Here is a 22,761-nt window from a genome sequence, read left to right as displayed (position 1 = left end):
GGGCAAAGACGCGGTTAGTATCTTGGAGTTAATATGTCTTGGACAATGTTTCACTTGGGAGGCTCATGATCAAACTAGCTTTGTTGAAAATCCTGTAGGATAGATGCAAAACTGGTTAGAGATCTACTTTTAGAAGACAAAATAGCTAACAGTAGCCTTTGCTTTAAAAAAAATTAGATGTAAAGGTCTATTAAATAGGTTTATGCTGAGGTGTGACTGGGATGTGGTATCCACGAACGGCCCCTGTTAATTATTTGGCAGGTGATAGACAGATGGTATCAACCTGACCACATGTTGGAGGGCAGGACTGTAAGCCTAAAGACTCTTGATGAACTGAAAAAATGTTCTGTAGAAGGAAAAAAAGGAAAAAAAAAAAAACAAAACCAGGAAGAAGGTCTCACAGGTATTCCTGGTGAGCACGCTGACCTGTGGGTATGAACAGTAAGACACAATAAACACAACCGTAAAACGGCTCAAGCTGACCACGAACCAGGAATACCGGGTCACGGTTGGTTGTTTTTTTTCTAGAAATGCAAACCAAAGACCCCTCAGAGACAGTTAAGTGTCCCCACGGGCAAACCGCGGCCTCAGGGGGGGTGGGAACGGGCCGGGCCGGCCGGTGCTCGGCGCAGCGAGACGCCCTGGAAGGGAACACCCCCCCGGTACCGGGCCAGGCCCGCGGGGCGGGCACCGGCCCTCCCTCCCGCCGGGCACAGCCCGCTCCCGCGCGCCGTATTACCGGGCAGGAACCGCCCCCCAGCACTACGGCGGCGGGAACACCCCTCAGGGCCTGGGGAGGGCCTGGCGGGGTTCCGCCGGGCCAAGGCGGGCAGACAGCGCGCAGGGCGAAGCGCACCGCGGCTGCAGGAGCCCGGCACTCCCTGAGAGGACCCGCCGCGCCGCCGCCTCCACCCCTCTGCCGCCTGAAGGGAGGCGGCCGCCCCGCCCCGCCGCTGACGGCGGCCGGCAGGGGCCAAGCTGCCGCGCGGGGCGGCCGTTTCCCGGTGCTCGTCCCGCCGCCGCCCGGCCATGGAGCTGTGGCAGGTGCCGGTGCTCTTCTCGCGCCTGCCCATGTTCCCCTTCTTCGACCTGGCGCACTATGTGGCCTCCGTCATGGCGCTGAAGGAGCAGCGGGGTGAGCGGGGGCGGTTGGCGGGGTGGGACGGAGCCCCTTCTCTGTCCCCCCCACCCCAGCCCCGCGCCGTGCGCCCCAGTCCGTCTCCCCCCGTTCCCTCGCCGGGCCAAGCCGGAGGCGGGGGCCGGGCAGCCCCTGCCGCCCCAGCTCCGGACGGGCACGGGTGTCCGCCGTGCAAGATGGCGGGGGGTGCCTGAGGGGAGCCGGGGCGCCGGGAGCGGGGCTGGGGCGGGGGGTGCCGGGCGGGACCCGGGGTGGCCGGCCGCTGCCTGGGCTTTGCCGCTGGGTCTCAGCGGGAGCTGCAGGTGTCTCGCACGGGACAGCACCCGTGTGTGTGTGTGTGTCTTTTCCCTCCAGGTGCGCCCACCTTGCAAAGTGTTGGAGAGTTGTTGGGGTTTTCCCTCCCCCGCTACTTTTGGATTGTGTTTGTTTTTGATGACGGCGAGCGGCCCGACCTCCCTTCCTGCGTCTTCTCCCACAGAATCTCAGGCGGCTCCTGCGCCGTTGGGCCCGGCAGGAGGTTTGGCAGGGCCGCCCCAGGCCCGGGATGCAAAAGTTGGAGGTTTTTGCCCTGAAGTGTGGCCCGGGTGCTGCCGGGGGGGCTCCGCTGGCGGTGCCGTGCCTCTCCCCCTCGGGCCCTGCCGCCCCCTCGCCTCGCATCAAAATCCACACGTTCTTTCCCAGCACTTCTGCAAGTGTGCAAATGAGATCATCTGCCGTCTTCAGCAGGCTGCCTGGCAGTAGATAACTGGCTGATAGGCTGCAGAAACCGCACGGGAAGCGCCCAGCTGAACTTTTATTGCTTTCTCAGAACTAGAGGCACTGGTGAAATGGGCTAGGAGTTCTGTTGAAAACTGTTTCGCAGTTCAAAATTTAAAAAGCCCCAACAACAAAAGGGCTGAGCCCCTTGACCTTAGGCTTATGGTTGGACTAGATGACTTTTAAAGGTCCCTCACAATCCAAACCGTTCCATAATTCTGTGCAGAGGAAGGGTGCAGATCGCAGTCCGAGGACTTGCTCTGGTATTACATCTGAGAGGGGAGAGGAGGGCTGCTCAACTGATGACTTTATATCCTTCACACGCCCTGGTTGTGCAGGAAGCTGTTGAGGCAGTTCTGTCTGGTAATAAACATAGCTTGGGAATCTAATGGGCAGGTTGTGTGCTAGTTGGTGACTTTTCACTTTGTAGCCATAGATAGTTAAATTAGGGAAATTTTTCACCCCCAGTAGCAGGATTCTGGATTTTGTATGCCTGTGTGTGATGGCACTTCAATCTTTACGTACTCTGGCTAGAAAATCTTTTGCACTGTGATCATTAACCCCAAGCCTAGTTTTCAGTTGTCACAAATGTAGAGACTAGCCTTGTTTTAATATTTAGAGTAACTACTTGTGGAGTAACTTTGGACAGAAATGGTGCGTCCCACCTGATAACCATGTAGAAAACTAAGCTGGCTTTCAGGATTATAGTGCAGATTTAGGAGCTTTGCTCGCTTCAGATTTTTAAAGCTCCACATTGTTAGTTTAGTGAGAGCTGTTTCTTGGTCGCTTCCTAAAAGTGTCAAAGTGAATTTTTAGTTCTGCTGAGTAAGTGCACTGAGCAAGCTGTGAAGAGTGATATAAAATGTGTACGTATGCTAACATCTTCACCAAATTTTGTTACTACTGCTAAAATTGTTTCTGGGTGCAGACTTGTGGCATTGTTCAATGTAACTGTTCTGTTCAGAAAGGAACTTTCTGTCTAAAGTCAGGCACTATCATGCACTACCTTTTAAACTTTCCTCTGGAATGCACACAGATTTAAACACTAGGATGAAAGGAATCTCTCTTCTTTGCTAGCATTAGCATAGCTTTAGTGAGAAAGCACTTCTGGAGAATGGCAGCGCTGTCAGATCTGCACTTCGTTGTTTGTTTGTTTTTTTTACTCTTGGCTTAATAGCTGGAAAGTTCCAAACTCTCTAATATCCTCGGATACTTGGAATTAATAACTGTAGTTCAGGCTGCAGGCACGCTGGTCCGTTGCTCACTTGCAAGCAGTTTGAACTGAGTAGTAAATCATAGCTGAAATAGCAGTTATTATTAACTACTCAGGATGGATATATTACCAGTGGTTAATATTCTGCAGGCATTACTATGTATTCTTTTTGGAAACGTAAACAGTAGCAATATCACAGGGAAGAAACTGGGTAACAGGAAGTACGTGGTCAAGTCAGAGACATGTTTTGTTTTATCCCACGTTACTATCTCATTAAAATGCCTGCACTTCTTAAAATGAGATTCAGTGTGAGTATTTGCATCATTGATGGGCGCACACCAACTGGGACTTTCCAGACCTTCTAATTAGTTTTTCTTGCTCTCTTGTGAGAACTACAGCAGTGACAACCAACATGTTGCTTTCCACATCTGTTACACTGAGAGTTCTTGGTTACTGTTTGGGGTTCCTTAAGAATTGTTCATTTGTAACTCCAATCAGTTGTAGAACTGGCAATTTTCTTTTCCTGTGGTGGAGGGACAGCAAAAGTTGTTGAGGACTGAGGATGTGTAATATTTCGAAGGAATGTACTGGTTTCATTCTTGCAAGTTCTCTATGACGTGATTCAGACGATTTGAAGAAAACTAAGTTTTTTGACCTGGTTTTACTAAATTAAATCTGACTCTTTAAATCCTTTAGCCTAATTCATTACATATATAGTTGAATAGAGGTGGTAGTAGAACTTCTACAAGGCCCTCTGGTTTGCTCTTCAGAGGTGTATATAGCATGTATTTCTGATTGCCCATTTGAAACATGTCGGAAAGGTTAAAGTAGATCTTACCATCCTGACAAAAATAGTTTGCTGGTGAGGATTTTTATTACTATTGTCTGGAAACAACATTTAAAACTGTGTTCAACAACAGTCTTTGTGTTTTAGAATCTTATATTTACTTTGTAGAATATATCGTTTGCAAGACTAGTGGCCTTTTGGCAGATCATACTTTGCATGGCTGTATGATGCCTCATTAGTTTACAGGATGCATCAGAGGACAAATATAAACGAGCACTTGTTTGAAAACATGTGACTCACTTAAAATTGCATTTGTTTTCTGAAAGGTTACATCCCATTCCTTATTTAGGTAGCAAGGCCAAGATGTGCTTTAAATTAGTATCGCCTCATTGTTTTCTGTGTTGGGTATATTCCTTGTTAGAAAGCAGGTATGAATTGTTAAATACTGGTATTTAAGTGAAGACAATTCTATTGTTGACTAAAAAAAATAATTCTGAATTCCAGCATTCCAGCAGAGTTACCACTCTCTTGTACTTTTACACCTAGTAGCTTAATGAAAAAATGTAAATGCTTTGTTGTGGATCTTGCTCATAGAGGGCTATCTGGTAGTAATAATAATAGTGATTCCTGTATGTGTTGTCAAAACTGGAATCCAGTTATTGTAAGTTGTGGGAGAAAGTAAGAGCAGAGAAGTGGTGATTGCTGAAAGACACGTGAGTGGGTTCAGAAAGAGAACAGATAGCTAAATAATTTATACAACTCCAACATTTCTTCACATTTTATGTTTAAAAGTGCTTTTTCATCTGGCTGTTAGTATAGGAAGTGAAAAGTCACTAAGATATTTTCACAAAGTATGTAGGAGAGAAGGGAAGTTGATCTAGAAGCAATGATGTCAAATGTACAACAGAAATAAATTTAAGCCTTTTCAAACCTGATACATGAGAATCTTCCATTTTTTCCCTTAAAACTGGTGGTTACTAGCTGTGTTTCATTGACTGCAGTCAATGTGCATGAAGAACAGCACCTGGAATGGTTTCCTTTTATTATGTTATTAATCTGACTGAACACCTGCTGAAGTGAAGAAGCAGCTGGGTTTCAGTTAGCTAGCTCTCAGTCATGCTGCATTTTGTGGGGAGGGAGGAGGTGGATCAATATTCTGATGGAGGCCACTGGTAAGATGTTAAGATAATTACATCTCTGCTAATACAAAGTGAGAAACTTCATGCTAGTGAAAGAGAGGTTGGTGCACACCCACCTGATGATGGATGTCCAAGCTGTAAGATTTTCTTTTTTAAAAAAACCTGGCCTGGAGGCCAACAGTTCTTGGACGTGGAACCTCCTGTTATGATCTGGTTACCGGTCTCGCTCCAAGATCAAATTACTGTGCAGATTGCATTCTGTATTACGTCTGTCCAGGAGTTAAAAGTTTGTGCATAATGCAACAGCTGATCTGTTAAGCAGTACTCCCCAGTTCCAGCACGTGTTCCCCGGTGATTTGTGACTTACACCGGCTCCCTCCGTTATCTGGGTTTTCTCGTTGTCCTGTAAAGTTTGGGATGTTTCCTCTCTAGATGGTCACTTTGTGCTATAATGCTACAGCAGCATTTAGTGGAGTTACTCAACAGAGGGACTACTGCCAAACATGGGAGTCGGGTATCGCCTTGGTGCAAGAAAAGCAATTCAGTCCTTTCATGCTAATGTAGGTGTATAGTAATACTTTTAATGAGGCTGTGCAATAAAACAAGAGAATAATAGTATGCGGGAAGGAAGCTACTGTAATTCTTTTGGACCAGTAAGTGTCTACCTAGCACAATTTTGTGTTGTTTTTTTTTTCTGAATGCAATGGCTGTCAGCATTTTTAGATGCTTTTTTAATGAGGAAACCTCAGCGTAGTAAGCACAAACCATTAATATTCTGCAAATGTCTTACCCTTTTCAAATATGTTGGTGAAAATAGGTCCACATTCAGTTATATGGGATCTGGATGTAGTGGCCCAGATTGTATTATTACTTTTGCTCTTAAGTAACATTAGCAAGTCCTAGATTTTTCACCTGTTAATTTTATGCACATAAACATTAATTGATAGCTACTTTGGAGAAGTGGTAATATGCAATAACAAAGTAGAGCATAACAGACTTGGAACACCAGCTACTGCAGGATCGAAAATACTGCATATTACATAATAGTTTTTAAAAAATTAACTACTTTATGTTCAGACATTCCGTAATATTTAGTAGTGCTCATTTTTATAAATTGACTGTTACCTGGGAATTTAGATAGTGCTGGGATATGTGATACCTGTACCAGCACTAAAACTGCAACAATCTTATTAATACTGTTGTATAAAATGAATTATATTGAGAGTGCTATATTCTCTTTGATACATTTGAGCTTCTCATCTTCAGTAAGAAGCTTCTTTTCCCATAGAAGGGCCTGAAGCACCAAAAGCTTCTCCTCTGAATTGTTAACATGCCAAATTTCATTTTGGGGCAGACACTAGGTTTCACCTTTACTTTTGTGAACTTCAACCTTTGGACTATGGAAAATTAAACAAGTTCAGGCAAACAGCTTTGCACAGTGTAAAGGGGAAGCTTAGGCAAACTGGACTTCTGAAGTGGAAAGAAATAGTCAAAACAACTACTTGAGGATATTTCTGGCTTTAATAAAGTGTTGTTTTTCCTGAAACTGGTTAAGGCTTCCCATTACCTCCAGCATAATCTTTTGATATTGAATAGTCTTTTGGCATAGTTCAATTGCAATTTCAAAGGGATAAATAATTTTAAAGATAACAAAATAAATCCAACTGTGAACCTTTTAATAAGAAGGGAAATTACATGTATTATTATGCCTTCAGGTAACCTTCTTCCTCTATTCAGGATTGCAGGTGAAACTATGTAATACTTGTTTTGGATGCTGTTGGTTAACAAACACAGCTAGCAGGGTGTTACGAGGAAAAAGAAGAAGAATGCCCTTGAATTCATGAATGCTCAAAAGCAGAAATGGAATTTGTAGAATAACCAAAAGTTACCAGTACCATTCCTGTCTACAGCGGCTAAACCACCTGTGTATTTTTAATACAAATTTGAAAGCAACTGTATATCCATGCCAGGTTATTAACAATGACACCTCTCAGCCATGCTCTGAAAGCTTTTTCTTTACACTAAACCAACCCACAAAAGATGTTCAGAGAACACAATGTCAGACTTTCACTTTTATTTAGATAGCATATGCTTCATTTATGGTACTCTGAAGTTTGTATTTCGGAAGACTTTTCCTGTGAAAGCCTATACATTTCTGTAGGACTTTTTCATTACCTAAAGGAACAACATGGGACTGCATGACTTGAAAATTACTGTCTTATAAAACATGATGTGATTCTCAAATGTGTATTTCTATTTATGCATCTTTCTCCTTTGTTTCAGGAGCTGTGGAAGTGTCAGTCCGAAGTCCAATTGCCTGCTGGTTTAGTGCTATGCTTTACTGCTTTGGTGGTTCAGTTTTGTCTTCGTTGATGCTTGCAGAACCTCCCATAGCGTTTTTGGCAAAGGGCACAAATATTCTACTGGCATCTTCAGTCTGGTAAGCAGCCACAACTGAGTTAGATGAGTAGTATTGGTTCTGAGGAAGCTGTACTTTTTCTGTAAACTGAGAGTATACCATCAAGCTTCCATGTAGATCAAAATTTTAATTTGAAAATGTTATGCATTTGGATGCTGTCTTTTCATCCAGAAAGTCACTGCAGCAAAATAGCTGTTATGATCCTTTTCTGTAGGAATGAAATGTTTGTAAGAGCAACTCTTGTTACATAATGAAATGCTCAGTCAGTAGACTAGTCTATTCCAGGTCAAGCAGATGAAATATTATTTTGGAATAAAGTGGACTTCAATTACTGCTTTTCCGGACATAGGGAAGTCATAGAAGTAGTCAAGCTTTTCAGTGGTAGCTCTTGAAGACCAGAACCTGACTGATGTAAGGGATTTTAACTTCTCTGTAATGGGGGATCTAGGACACAGATCTTCTTTCCTGTCTTCTAGTTTCTGCTGCCTGACATTTGTTTTTTCTCTAACTTGCCCTTTCCCAAATGGGTGCGTGTTGTAGTGGAACACAGTAGAGACCTGAATGGAAAGCCTGGTATGTGAACGAGGCAGCAATTTAGCCTGTTTTGGAATTCAAAAAAAGCTGGAATATGAAATATTATGAAAATAACTGGAGTTATATACGGCCTTCCAGTGGAGTTTATTTGCTACAGAAAGACACCGTCTTTCTTTGAAGACACTGTCAAACTTTAAAAAATTTGTGGGAAGCTTGTGTTTTTACATTTAAAAATCTCATTTCCTCTCTTAGAAAAATATTATCTGCTTGAAATCCTTTAGTATTGGTTCCTTGTAGCCCATTAAGTTTTATAATTGCAAATTAATTAAAATGAGAGTAAGTATCTATCCATGGGTATCTATATATTAGTCTTGTGGTCTTCAACTATCAATGGAAGATGCAGAAATATTTCATTTATGTCAATCAGTGAAATGAATGATGTGCGATAACTACTGCAGCACTAATAAAGCTTATAGAATCTGTTTATGCTTCATATTCGTCTGATGCAGGCAACACGACTGCTTGTTTTAGCAAATTGCACGAGTTAGTACATGTAAACTGAGCGTGATTTCTGTTGAACTTAACGTGGTCAAATGTGATTTGCAGTGCACAAACAAAATGAGGTTTTAATGAGGAACTGTGAATGTTATGAAACCTTTTAAGCTCCCAGTTTTACAGAGTTCTCTTTTCATGAGTATAATGATTTTAATTCTCGGTTGCAAATCACGTGAAACAAAATTCTCCTAAGCCGTGCGTGGAACTGGGGAACAAAAGGGGTTGTGCTGGGCTTGAGAGATGCTCCTCAATAGTCTGTAGGGCAGCGACATCTACTGTCCGCAAGGGCTGCTAGCACAAATCACAGCAACAACGCCGTGACCGGGTACCGATGCGAGGTCCAGTCCCCTTACCTGTTCCTTGGTGCCCTAAAACCACATTCTGCATTCGTATATTAATTCTGGCTAGTGTTGTCTGTCGAGTACATGGCTTAAATGGATATTTGCAGTTCCAATTAAAATACATGTTCTATATATCTCTGCATTCATATCAACTGACGCTTAGTTGCATATGAAGGCAGTGCAATTTACAGAAGCAGAAAATGGAAGAAATATGAGTACAGCTAAAACTAAACACTGGAGATGTATATATGTACTTAGCTATTAAAGTAAATTCCAATACATTAAGAAATAGGTTATTTCCCCTTGTATGGGAGAAATAGGTTATTGCATGCTCCATTCTGGAAGGTCTTGAAGAGAAGAAGCTTTAGAAGTTTGCAGTGGCAAGGTACTATATCCACTTAAGCAAAAGCAAATGTATAACTAGGACAGGGCTTCAGATAAACTTTGCCCTTCTGTGGAGAAAACATCCTGACATTCTGCTCTAAAGGATAAGCACATTTTTTTCTGGAGGGCAGGGGGGACAGGGATGCATGATGAAATAAAAAAAAAAAAATATCCCAATGAGTACTGTCCTGCTTTCTAATCTCTAACCATGAAGCATGGCTCTTCCTAGTTATGTTTCCTGGTAGTAGTTCCAGTGAAGTAAACTAGATATGAGAGGTCTCTGCCTTGCAGCCTGAGTAAACAGGAGAAGGCTACAGCCTGTAGAAATCCTTGGTAGACAGGATTGAGCTCAGAAGCCTAAACCAACAGGCAAGTATCTATTTTTTTTTTCAGAAAATGAAAAAGTACCCTTCTTATCTTTTAAAGGCTTTCTCGTCTCTTATTTAATTGTTACTCTCTTATTCCTGTGGTGAAGTAATCTAGATACTTGATTTTTTTTTTAAGACCTTTGATTTCTCTGCAAGAACTGATTTTTATTTTTTTTTATGATTGAAGAAATACAATATAACACCCTATAATCTAATCTTTTAAAATTTAATATCAGTTTAGGATTTCATTGTTAGCCATCTTTATTTTCCTTTAAAAGCAAGTTGATAAAAGATACTAAATTTTCAGTACTGTGCTTTCCACACTTCAAAAAAAGAAATGTGCTTATAATTGGCAAGCTGGAAAAGCTAGAATTGATGGTTACTAAGATGTGAAATGTGTTTGAAAATAGCTGTGCATTTCATCTGGCATGACACTAACTAGTGGAGGCATTCTTGCTCAAGTTACATAATTCCACATACCTATCAGTATGAAAGCATGGTGTCAGCATATGATTTACCACCCTGTTGTAATGCTATAAAAAACCCCTCAAAACCAAAAAAAACCCCAACCAATCAAAAAAAACAACCCACAAAAAAACAAACCACACAAAGTCAGTCAGACACTAATTTAATAATTTGAATTATAAAAACAATATGTAAGCTGTAGAACAGCTGGTAAAACGTAAAGCTGTTTCTCATGTACTTCAATGGATTCTTCTCTGGGACAGTAAGTCAGTAAGAACAATCTCAAATGAAGTTTGATGATTTTGGTGCAAGAGCTCAAGCACGCTCAAAATTGTTCTAATGTATCTACCATACAAGACAGTGAGTTATGTGCATTGCTAGTCATATTCCAAAAGTGCCTCTAAAGGTTATTAGAAAGTGAATTCCTTAGTAAGAACTTTTGAATGCTGCTAATGTCTTTTCTCGCAATTTTTAGGTATCTTGTGTTTTATTGCCCACAAGACATATTCTACCGGTGCTTTGCCTTTCTGCCTCTTCGGCTTCTGGTTGCAGGAATGAAAGAAGTGACTCGGACTTGGAAGATAATGGCTGGCATTGCACATGCAAACAGCCACTTCAAAGATGCCTGGCTTGTCATGGTAGCTGTGGGCTGGGCCAGAGGTAACATGCGTAACATCTTGTTCTGATGGATTGTGATGTTTTGGAGTGGTATTTAAATGGCTAGCCCTTCAGCATAACTGTAGCACCATTCCTTGTTGTGCTGGATATGATAGTCCTAATATAGTCTGTTATCCCCTCAAGGGAAAAGCTTGTGCAGCAGTTTTTCTGTATGGGTTGACATTGAATTACTTTGAGGGAAGTTCATCCTACCCCTTCAGAAGGTCTTGCAAGTACTAGTAGGATGGCCAGTTTATGGCAATCAAGAAATAGATCTCTCCTGTGTAGCTTCAGTGCTATTACTAAACTTTCCAACAGCTTATTTCCTCAGAGCTGTTTTCCTTGCATGGAAGAAGAGAACTTGTTTTCTTATCTTTTTGGGTTGCAACCATTTGCTGATTTTAAACACAGGAGTGAGCCTTCTTGCCTGCCTGCTGTTTGGAGTATGACTCTGGAAGCTACCTTCCTAGCCGCTGTATTTGTAGTCACAACGTTAGAACCACTTCAGAAAAGTATTAGTGCAGCTCTTGTTTCTATTTGCTTGGTTCTGTTCTCCTTGTGAAACAACACATGTTAATATGATGGTCTAATGTATTATCTTCCCAGGTTATGATACCTATTAGTCTCCTTGGCCAGAGTGTCTGACACCTCCTTATATCTTGCCTTCTTCTAATGTAAAAATATGTATCCACTTCTCTCACAGAGGGTCCTCGTACTTTAGAGAGACACTGTATTTACATGACAACATGAAGGAAGGAGTGTTATAAGCCTCCAGGGAGGCTTACTTCGGCAATTCAGGCATTTCTTTGTGGTGATGAGTGAATCAGTTCAGCTATTGCATAAAGGTGAACTTGAGGTTCTAAGTAACTAAAGTAACTAAACCTCTGAGGTTTCATGCTAGTTGCTCGGGCCATGCCCATATAACAGATTGGATTAATCTCTTTCAGTCTGAGCTTTGTTTGCCACATTTGGCACCTGTGTAACGAGTTTTGCTGGCAGCAATAATAGGTTGTTCTCTAGTGGTAGCAGTCAGCTGGTGCTTATCATAAACTCTCTGCAATTTCAGGAGCTGGTGGTGGCCTAATTTCCAACTTTGAGCAGCTGGTGAGAGGAGTGTGGAAACCTGAAACCAATGAGCTACTGAAGATGTCCTAGTAAGTTTTTTTTAAACAAAACTGCAACCTATTAGCTTGTTTCACTTACTACTTGTGTCAACACTCACTTCTGGTGATTCAGATTAAAAAAAATAAAAATCCACAGGAAATGTTGGTAATCAATGCTTTGGTGTGTATCTTATGGAAGATTCATTTTAATCATTTTAGGTTCACAGTACAAGAACACCAAATGGGAGGGACAAGTCATTAAAAATTATTTGGCAGAGAGCAGCATTGAGTCAGTAGGAAGTTCCTGGAAAGTGGTATTTAGTCAATTTGTCTTACAGGGACATGGTCTCCTATCCAGAATGAAGGGACAGTGGTACCACCAGTATACAAGTGAAGCCTGCATTTTGCTGCATGTTCTGAGTGTCACTAAAATGTCTTCCTTTGAGTGTCATCCCTCTTTTTTTTTCTCTGCCACTACTGATCTCCTCCAGAGATACCAATTATTTGGGAAGGTGCAAATTGGTCATTCAATATAGCAAAAATGCACTGCAAGATAAGAAGTGTTACTTTTCTTGCAGAAGGAGAGAATGGGAATATTACATGGCTCCCAGTTTAGTCTGTACAGTAAAAGGAGAACTGAGGCAGGCTAGGAAACCATAAGCTACTGTTGTAAGTCAAGATAAGCTCACTGTGGTAGTTTCCTAAAATTTGTTTGGCCTTTCCGATGTTGCTCTCAGGTCTTTAGAAATAATATTTATTTATTTTTAAAGTTACCTTGCTCTTCTACTCCCACTCTTAGCAACAGAGAATAAAAAAAGAGAAATATGTAGCCTTCCCTTTGGAAATATTTCAACTTTTTAGGGCTTATGTTAGTTCTTGGCTTTTTCTGAAATTCCAGATATTTAGAATTTCTTTCCCTCAGTCAGTGCCTGAGTGGCTGCAGTCTTGAAAGCAAACTTCCAGAAGAAAGATGTCACTGTCAATAATAGCACTGTAAACCCAAATAGCATTGTACTAAAAGGTGCAACGCTAGAGCAGTGCTTACTGACTGTGGCAGCACTTGCATATATTCTCCTTTTCCATGGTGGATGTTGCTTAAAGTAACTCAAAAAGTATTTTTAAAATTCTGTTTAATAGATAAAACTTAAGAATATGAAGTTGGTTACAAAGTTAAATGGATAAAACTTTCTGGAATGAATGAGATGCCTGTATGCACAGAGTTGGGTTTTGGACTTCCTAAGCAGGAAGTTGATGCAGTAAATCTCTGAGTTACTGAAAAGGTAGCGAAGAATTTGTCTATGCTAGATGCTCTGTGATAACAGGAATGTCATCTGTATGTCACCAGTAGATGCAGATTAAGAAATGCACACAGTTTTTCTGCCAGTATATTAGTACTCTTTCTTCAGATGACTTGAGATACCTGACCAAAGTTCTCTTATTTTCTGACTGCATACCTGTTGAGGGATTTACCACCACAATGAAGATAGCTAGAAGGTGTAAATCTTGTGTGCTTCAAGTCAACACAGCTTTGTTGGAAAAACTTGGTAATATAGGTCTAGCTCAAATCAAGTATAAGCTAACTACAACCCTAGAACTGGTGGAGTGTGACAGTGGACTGAGACTTGGACTAGGTTGTTCTTCAACACCTTAAGCAAGTCCTTGGAGTAACTACCATCTGGCCTACGGGAGAGGAATCTATCCTTAAGTCCATTCTGAGCAGTGCGAGCTTTGTGATTAAACTCTTGGGTAAGATATATTGGGAGAGGAAGAAGGGAAGCAAGCTGGTGTATAGAGTCTGAATAAAGGCGTTGATTTGAGGAGGAGTTTGCTGGGTGTGTAAATTAGTGCTGAACTGGATACTTATCCATACTATGGACGGAAAGCATAGTAATACTGTATAAAATGAAAATCTTAGTTTAATAATAAATAGATTTTGGCCCTTGTAACTGTTACCGCAACTTTTCATTAGTTCTATTCAGAAACATCTCTTTAGCATGCTAGGAACATTTATTGCTTTGCAGGCCGTGGCAGCTTTTGCTATTGAGTAGAGAACAGAAGTTAACATTGTTTGTTTGATTTCCAGCCCTGTGAAGGTAACTTTGATAGGAGCAGTTCTTTTCACCCTGCAGCACAGCCAATACTTGCCAATAGCAAGACACAACCTTGTGTTTTTATACACCATCTTTCTTGTGGTCTCTAAGGTAAGAATGTGAAGGTGTTGCGAATAATTGAATAACAAAATATATTTTATTTCATTATTCCAGAGCAAAAAATATACCCTTAAATATTCTACCACAAGTCTGAATGTGTGCTTCTGGATAGGAAGGCCAGCTCTAATTAAGTCTTAAACCTGTATTTAGCCTTCTATAATGAGCAAAACAGAAGACCTGGAATTTTGGCACCCAATAGTTGATATGCCAGGCTTGTATGTTGATAATTTCAGACAACGCTTATGTTTGTAGAAAGAGACTCTCTGGTTCTCTGCCTTTTGCTAACTACTTAGTGCCTTCCTTGTACCTGTGCAGTCATCTGTGGGTTTGCAAAACAAGCCAGCTAGGTTCTCATCTAGCTTAAAGTGTTTGCAACATAAACGTTCAGGTGGCAAGAGAAAGTGTGTCAAAACCATTTTGAAGCAGCTGTAACTACTTCTATAATAAAATAGATACTACTTCTCTGTTGAATCCTTTAATCCCTCCAGTCTTGTTCATTTCCAGGATGATGCCTGTCTTCAGGATTATTAGCTAATAAGAAAGTGTAGTCTCTGTGTAGCAGAAGTCTGGCAATTTTAAGAGCTTCCAAGCTGCTGTTCAAAAGACTAGAGAATGTCTTAAAGTGGTGGCTGCCAGTCAGCTTTCCGTGAAGTAGCTGACAAGTTCAATTCTAGAGATGTTGCTTTAGGGAGCCAAGACTTGAAGCTGATGCTCACAATTCTGCGCTTGTTGAACTGGGGATGCTGAGAATGGAGGAGGAAAGGAATGTTATTCTGGAAGTGAGACAGTACAGCTGTCTTTAGAAGCTGGCTCTCAGGCTTCAGTGAAGTGAATAAGTTCTTAAACTGATGATCATCCTGACAATTGAGAGCTTGACCATACACTTAACTAATAAAGCAACAGTTGTGGGACTGGCACAGTCCTGTAGTAGTGTCTTGTCTTAGAAGCCTTTCATGTCTCTGAAAACTGTAGAAACTCTTGCAATATAAACTTGTCCAGTACCTGGATCTACACAACAGCTTTTTCTATTCTGATTCCAAGCAGTGTATTCTAAGGAATTTCCAGCTAAATCTGTGTTGCCAACCTCAACTTTATGGAATGAGTATGGCTGTCTGGAATTCTTAACTAAGGTCTGGCTGTATGTATATATATTTAGGTGCTTACACATTGCACTTTTTCAGTTTAAATGGAACTAGCTGCCTTGTTTACAGATTTTCAGTTTGAGCAAAGTAAAAAAGCTTACACAGAAATGTTGCTCTTCACCTTAGTTATGAAGTTGTGTAGTTTAAGGATGATTTTGGTAAACTTACATAGCAAGTTTTTGTGCACATTGTGTATAGCTGTGTGAAGAGCGTAGGTCAGAAAGAGAAGCATTCTTTGATCAATTCAAGCTAAAATGAACATTTATGTTCTTGGTGGCATGGCCTCATGCATGTGTATAAAGTTAGAAATGCCATACATTGATTCAGCTTTGAACTTGTTTTTAGTCATTCTGAAGTCATTAAAACTTTTATTGTAACTTTATCCTTGTTCTTCATAGGTAACGATGATGTTGACAAGATCCACAACTTCTCCATTTGCCCCCATTGAGGCTGCATTAGGCCATATGTTCTTTGGCTTGCAGAAGACGCCATCCAAAGTGAAGGGTGAAGGTGCCACATCTTCCAATGGCTCTTCAGTCTGTGACCGGTCTTCTTCTGAACAGCAGCGTGATGGTATTAAGAAGAGACAGGCAAAGAAAACAGAATAAGTGGTTTAAAATCCTCGATGGTCATAACCTTTCAAGACTTTGTATTTCAGATTAGGCTGGCTGAGAAATTTGTTTCAAGAAATGCATGTGAGGAGAGAACAGGGAGGTGGTTGAGTCACCGTCCCTGGATGTGTTTAAGGGACGTTTAGATGCGGTACTGAGGGACATGGTGTAGGGGAGGACTTTGTAGAGTAGGGTAGATGGTTGGACTCGATGATCCCAAGGGTCTCTTCCAACCTCAATGATTCTATGATTCTAACAGGGCTGTATACTGCTGTGTTGTCTGCCTTCACAATGTGCTTTGTAAGCTACTGTTCAGATGTCTACATGCACATGTTGGATTTGTAAGTTGAAAGCAACAAATTTTTATAGTGGTTTTGTAAATTTTCTATTTATGAATAACTTTAAATGCTTACATGCTAAAAAGATAGTTTCAAAATGTGACAATCAGTTTTGTTACTTTTTTCTGATATATCTCTTGTTCCACCTTCTCTCCCCTGCCCCCCCTGTTCTTATGTTCGTACTTGGATAGCATGAACTTGCACTGCCAAGTGTTCACAATAGCATGTCCTGAGTAAGAAAGCCATCGTCTGAGTAAGGCTTAATCACATTGCACTGAAAAAACATTAAAATGTACTGAACTAATGCCTTTAACTAGAAAAAAACACTGAATTACTGTTGTAATTCACATTGCACTGGTCTAGATTCTCTTAATTTACTAAACTAAATGTTTTTCATATTATTGTATTTTTTAAAGTAAGAGTGAATCATCTGGCACTTTTAAAAATCTTTACAATTAGCAAGTAGAAACACTTCAATATTTTCGTGGTTGGCTTTGACACTTTATTTGCAAGCATTTGACATATAGCTTTTTTCATGTTACATAGGGGATTTGCATGTGGTTTTTGGTATCTTTCAGTTTGACTGGGACTAGATATCTCTGCCTGCACTTTTATCCAAGCATATGCATTTTTTTTCTCTTCAAAGCCTGACTTCCTTTTACAAAAAGATACTACATAGTACATTTACTTTGATTTTCATGATTTCAGCCCTATTGTGCCTGCTGTTACTAAATACCAGCACTAGTTTGTAGCAGTTACCTCTGGTGCTATTGGGGAAGAACTATTAATATCAAAAGCACTGGAACTATTTATTAGTGCTTGCTGAAATCTGCAGCATCCTGCTCATTGCATCTTTTTTGCTGATGTTGTGGAGCAGTTGTAAGTAGAACTTCAGAACTAAGAATTTTTTAGGATTTAGACAGTTTAGAGATGTTACATTTCATAATAATATAATCTTTTCAGAGGAATCTTTCATTGATGTGCCAATTTTTAGAGTAAATCAAAATATTTTTCCAGAATTAGATTATTGTCTTCCAAGAGCACTGCTTTGAAGAGTATTCTTCAGCATGAGGAGGGAGGTTAATCCTTGTGCAGGGATGCCAAGGAGAATGTGGAGGGACATCTGATTTGAAAAGACAAGGTTCTAGTTCCAGGTACATATCTAAATTTAGAAAAACTGTCACCAGTGCTGTGCTTAGAGAAAAGAAAAAGAAAAAAGAATACCCAAGAAATTTTTTGTGCCTGTCTAGTCACATCTCAATGGTAGTGACCAAAACCATTGAACTTCTCAGTTTGGAATCCAACTCTATAGCAAATAAAACCTTGAAAGCTAAAATGAATATTAAAAAGAACCCCAACTCTTTGGACAAAACAGCAGCTGTGTTCCGGACAATTTTACACTGAAACTCAGTCTCCAGTTATAAATGCTTGGAGTATTCTTTTGCAGGGTGTCTCAGTTTTTTTGTAAATTGGTATTATGGGTGTGTGGATAAACTTGAAGCTGCCAACTGACTAACTAGTTAATAATCAGCTAGTTATTCAGCAACACCAGCAAAAGTTGTATGTGTACGGTTTTTAAAACTTCTAGGTGTTAAAAAGGTTAAAAGGTGCATTGGTGTATACTAGATCACAAGAAATGTACAGAATTGGATTGTGGCATGGAACTACATTGCCCAACTGTGAAGTACTGGCTGATAAATGGCTACTCCTAGCCCGAATAAATGTGAAGATATGCTTAGACTAATTCTTTAACAAGTTTACAGTTTGAAGGAAAATACATGGTTTTGTATTCATTTTGGACTTAAAGACTACAGTATTAAAAAAAAAAAAAAAAGTTGTTTTTCTTGACTGAAGACCTTGAGAGAACCGTGAGAGAAATACAGATCATACTAAAAACATGTGTTGTGGTTTGGGCTGGGCTGGCCACCAAAACAAGCAACAGATGCTCTCTTTTACCTGTCGTCTTCTCAGAGAAGAGAGCGCTTCTCCTTTCAGAGAAGAGGAGAGGAAAATGAGAGACACACTTGTGCATTAAAAAGAAACTAAACTACTTGAATGAGATATTTATTAATAAAATAAAAAAAGCAAATAATAATAAGAAAATGATGAAATATATACAAAGTATACAGAACAAGTATCAAGCTCCCAGGATGACTATCTTATAGTGGTTTTGTAAATTTTCTATTTATGAATAACTTTAAATGCTTACATGCTAAAAAGATAGTTTCAAAATGTGACAATCAGTTTTGTTACTTTTTTCTGATATATCTCTTGTTCCACCTTCTCTCCCCTGCCCCCCCTGTTCTTATGTTCGTACTTGGATAGCATGAACTTGCACTGCCAAGTGTTCACAATAGCATGTCCTGAGTAAGAAAGCCATCGTCTGAGTAAGGCTTAATCACATTGCACTGAAAAAACATTAAAATGTACTGAACTAATGCCTTTAACTAGAAAAAAACACTGAATTACTGTTGTAATTCACATTGCACTGGTCTAGATTCTCTTAATTTACTAAACTAAATGTTTTTCATATTATTGTATTTTTTAAAGTAAGAGTGAATCATCTGGCACTTTTAAAAATCTTTACAATTAGCAAGTAGAAACACTTCAATATTTTCGTGGTTGGCTTTGACACTTTATTTGCAAGCATTTGACATATAGCTTTTTTCATGTTACATAGGGGATTTGCATGTGGTTTTTGGTATCTTTCAGTTTGACTGGGACTAGATATCTCTGCCTGCACTTTTATCCAAGCATATGCATTTTTTTTCTCTTCAAAGCCTGACTTCCTTTTACAAAAAGATACTACATAGTACATTTACTTTGATTTTCATGATTTCAGCCCTATTGTGCCTGCTGTTACTAAATACCAGCACTAGTTTGTAGCAGTTACCTCTGGTGCTATTGGGGAAGAACTATTAATATCAAAAGCACTGGAACTATTTATTAGTGCTTGCTGAAATCTGCAGCATCCTGCTCATTGCATCTTTTTTGCTGATGTTGTGGAGCAGTTGTAAGTAGAACTTCAGAACTAAGAATTTTTTAGGATTTAGACAGTTTAGAGATGTTACATTTCATAATAATATAATCTTTTCAGAGGAATCTTTCATTGATGTGCCAATTTTTAGAGTAAATCAAAATATTTTTCCAGAATTAGATTATTGTCTTCCAAGAGCACTGCTTTGAAGAGTATTCTTCAGCATGAGGAGGGAGGTTAATCCTTGTGCAGGGATGCCAAGGAGAATGTGGAGGGACATCTGATTTGAAAAGACAAGGTTCTAGTTCCAGGTACATATCTAAATTTAGAAAAACTGTCACCAGTGCTGTGCTTAGAGAAAAGAAAAAGAAAAAAGAATACCCAAGAAATTTTTTGTGCCTGTCTAGTCACATCTCAATGGTAGTGACCAAAACCATTGAACTTCTCAGTTTGGAATCCAACTCTATAGCAAATAAAACCTTGAAAGCTAAAATGAATATTAAAAAGAACCCCAACTCTTTGGACAAAACAGCAGCTGTGTTCCGGACAATTTTACACTGAAACTCAGTCTCCAGTTATAAATGCTTGGAGTATTCTTTTGCAGGGTGTCTCAGTTTTTTTGTAAATTGGTATTATGGGTGTGTGGATAAACTTGAAGCTGCCAACTGACTAACTAGTTAATAATCAGCTAGTTATTCAGCAACACCAGCAAAAGTTGTATGTGTACGGTTTTTAAAACTTCTAGGTGTTAAAAAGGTTAAAAGGTGCATTGGTGTATACTAGATCACAAGAAATGTACAGAATTGGATTGTGGCATGGAACTACATTGCCCAACTGTGAAGTACTGGCTGATAAATGGCTACTCCTAGCCCGAATAAATGTGAAGATATGCTTAGACTAATTCTTTAACAAGTTTACAGTTTGAAGGAAAATACATGGTTTTGTATTCATTTTGGACTTAAAGACTACAGTATTAAAAAAAAAAAAAAAAGTTGTTTTTCTTGACTGAAGACCTTGAGAGAACCGTGAGAGAAATACAGATCATACTAAAAACATGTGTTGTGGTTTGGGCTGGGCTGGCCACCAAAACAAGCAACAGATGCTCTCTTTTACCTGTCGTCTTCTCAGAGAAGAGAGCGCTTCTCCTTTCAGAGAAGAGGAGAGGAAAATGAGAGACACACTTGTGCATTAAAAAGAAACTAAACTACTTGAATGAGATATTTATTAATAAAATAAAAAAAGCAAATAATAATAAGAAAATGATGAAATATATACAAAGTATACAGAACAAGTATCAAGCTCCCAGGATGACTATCATGTCATTGGCAGGCACTGGGGAAGTCCCAGGCTAGATTCAGTGACTGATGGGAACTGGAATCCTGATCTGGATCAGGATCAAAGGCAGCCAAGCAGACAGAGTCCTCCTTGGATGCCAGCCATTGAAGAAAGAGAGCTGGCCCTTTGATCCTTCAGCTTTTACACTGAGCATGGGGCAGATGGGATGGAATACCCTGTTGGTCAGGTTTGAGTTACCTGTCCTGTGCAGTCCATCCTACAGGTGGGACCCCTCTATGCTCCTCTGCTTCTTACCCTCCAACAGGTCATATACCAAAGTTGGCTGACCTTGGTTGTTACAGCAGTAAGTATAAGCAAGAGCCCCTCTGCATACCATTCCTTGGTATTCACTATAAATATCAGCCTTTATCACTCTGGAAGTGGACATTGTCTGAAAAATACGGTGTTAATTTCAGAGTTAGAAGAGTCTTAACTGAAAAGTAAAATTACCAAAAAGAAAATTGGTTTTGTTTTACCTCACACCAGGATACTGTGAGATAGAACATAAGTGACGTTGAAAGAAATCCCGTGGTGAGCATCATGAAAACAAACCACGTTTAAAGGTCTCACAAGCTTCTGAAGGATGGCTGCTGAAAAGAGCTCCATACTAAATAGTAACATGCAAGTGTTCTGAGAACTATTTTTGTATAGTACAAAAAAGATAACGAGTTGCGTAGGGTTTAACTTGAATTCTATAGATTTTATTACAGTATGTCCAGCATGCCTTAAATGAACAATTGCTTCCTAGCTATTGTGCTGATACTTCTATATCTCTGCTAAACTTATGTGTGTGAGATTGGGAAGAAATCCTCATAACTCTTCTGTTCCGGTAAAGCAGACTTTTTTTTGGTTGGTCTTTTTTGGGCAAAATTTGAAATTAAAACACTAAAAGATTTTTTGATCCAAAGCTCTTTGGCAGACATTCAGTTTTCTGAAAATTACATCCATTTACGGTCCTGGGGTGTTAATGGAGTTATAAGGAAGTATTTTTGAGTGGCTGTCAGTGGAATATGAGTATACCTTAAAAGCACTTAACAAGAAGATTATGATGAGCAAGTTGATGACATGAATATATATGTTTCTTCTGTTATCATAGCAGAATGTCAGAAAAATCCAAGGTGGAGAAATGAGTTTTGTATTGAAGAGAGGACGGTTTCATGGGAACTTCTCTCTCACAGGAATGACTTCTGTAGTTCAAGCGTTTGTAAGAAAATTTTGCTATCTTTAGCAGCATATACCTTAACCAGCCCATCGTGCACCAAAGCTTGATTCTGACTCTTCCCAAAGTGAGCAGTTGTCCCATAAAGGAGGTTATTTTCCTTTGGTGTTTCCCTTCTAGCTTATGAAAAGTTAAAAAAGCAGGAGAGAGGCTGAGCACTTGGTATTTTCAAGTTGAGCGAAGGGAAAGAATGGAGCATGGGAGACAGACCCATGTTTCTGACCAGCTGCTTTTGTATTAGTTGGTGTGTGTTCTTTGGCTTCAATCCAATTATCCAATTTATTTTTAGGCCCCTTTAATTCAGTATAGCAGCTGAAAAAAAAGAAAGGTAGCTCATGTGATACGTTTAGCTCATAGCAGACCCTACCAACAGCACTGAGAACCAGCATGTAAGGAAGAAGTATCAGCAGTCATTTGCCTCTTCAACAATAGCCTCTTCTATAGGGTTTGTGGATTTTTTTAAATCAATTTAGACTGCAGAGTCTGATAGTATGCAAAGGAGAGCTAGTGACGTCACCAAACTTGCATCCGAGTTTTGAAGCAATGCTTTATGCTTCCAAAGATTGGCATTCTGATAATTCGGGTATCCTCCTCTGTAACTAGTACACATATACTTTATTTTTATATGGGGCCTTCTGGATTAAAAAGTTAAAGATCAGGTTGAGCTCTTCTGAGTCTGTCTTTCTGAAGCGTAATTCGTATGTTTTGTAGCTGGCTTTCATTTAGAACTGTCTTGCTGAAAGAACATTTGCTTCACAATCAAATGTATTGACTTTTTCATTCCCTCATCTTTACCTAAATGTCCTGCTTATTTCAGCTTATTTTAGAATAATTTGGGGTTTTTTGTAAAAAAAAAGTATGTCTCAATGCTAATATCTCTTATGTAAGAAGATGCAAATGCCAACTGCTAAAGACATACAAAAGACAACAAAAATTAAGTGCTAACAGCGTATACTTAAGAAAAGCAGAGACATTTCAGAAAACGAACCCATGAGCTGCTATTGAAAGAAGGCACTGTATATAGACACAGGAAACAAGTTTCCAAATCGTTCATTGCAATTTATGTGTAT

General features: G+C 39.8%; 1 protein-coding gene across 1 annotated transcript; it reads left to right on the top strand.

The window, feature by feature from the left end:
• Positions 1-820: 820 nt before the first annotated feature.
• TMEM38B (transmembrane protein 38B) lies at positions 821-17,900 on the top strand. The gene is made up of 6 exons (XM_014958172.1): positions 821-1,135; positions 7,317-7,473; positions 10,575-10,759; positions 11,823-11,910; positions 13,943-14,060; positions 15,610-17,900. The coding sequence occupies exons 1-6, from the start codon at positions 1,030-1,032 to the stop codon at positions 15,817-15,819; spliced, it is 864 nt and encodes a 287-aa protein (XP_014813658.1). The 5' UTR covers positions 821-1,029; the 3' UTR covers positions 15,820-17,900.
• The last annotated feature ends 4,861 nt before the right edge of the window (positions 17,901-22,761 follow it).

Source organism: Calidris pugnax, unplaced genomic scaffold (genome assembly GCF_001431845.1).
Source record: "Calidris pugnax isolate Ruff unplaced genomic scaffold, ASM143184v1 scaffold317, whole genome shotgun sequence".
In the NCBI taxonomy this organism is placed as follows: domain Eukaryota; kingdom Metazoa; phylum Chordata; class Aves; order Charadriiformes; family Scolopacidae; genus Calidris; species Calidris pugnax.
The sequence above is the reverse complement of the archived record's forward strand: the minus strand, read 5'-3'. Positions and strand labels throughout refer to the sequence as shown.

Coding starts and splice junctions, on each gene's coding strand:
- TMEM38B (XM_014958172.1), top strand. CDS start 1,030: ATGGAGCTGTGGCAGGTGCCGGTGCTCTTCTCGCGCCTGCCCATGTTC. Junction 1,136..7,316: donor GGCGCTGAAGGAGCAGCGGG/GTGAGCGGGGGC, acceptor CCTTTGTTTCAG/GAGCTGTGGAAGTGTCAGTC. Junction 11,911..13,942: donor GAGCTACTGAAGATGTCCTA/GTAAGTTTTTTT, acceptor TTTGATTTCCAG/CCCTGTGAAGGTAACTTTGA.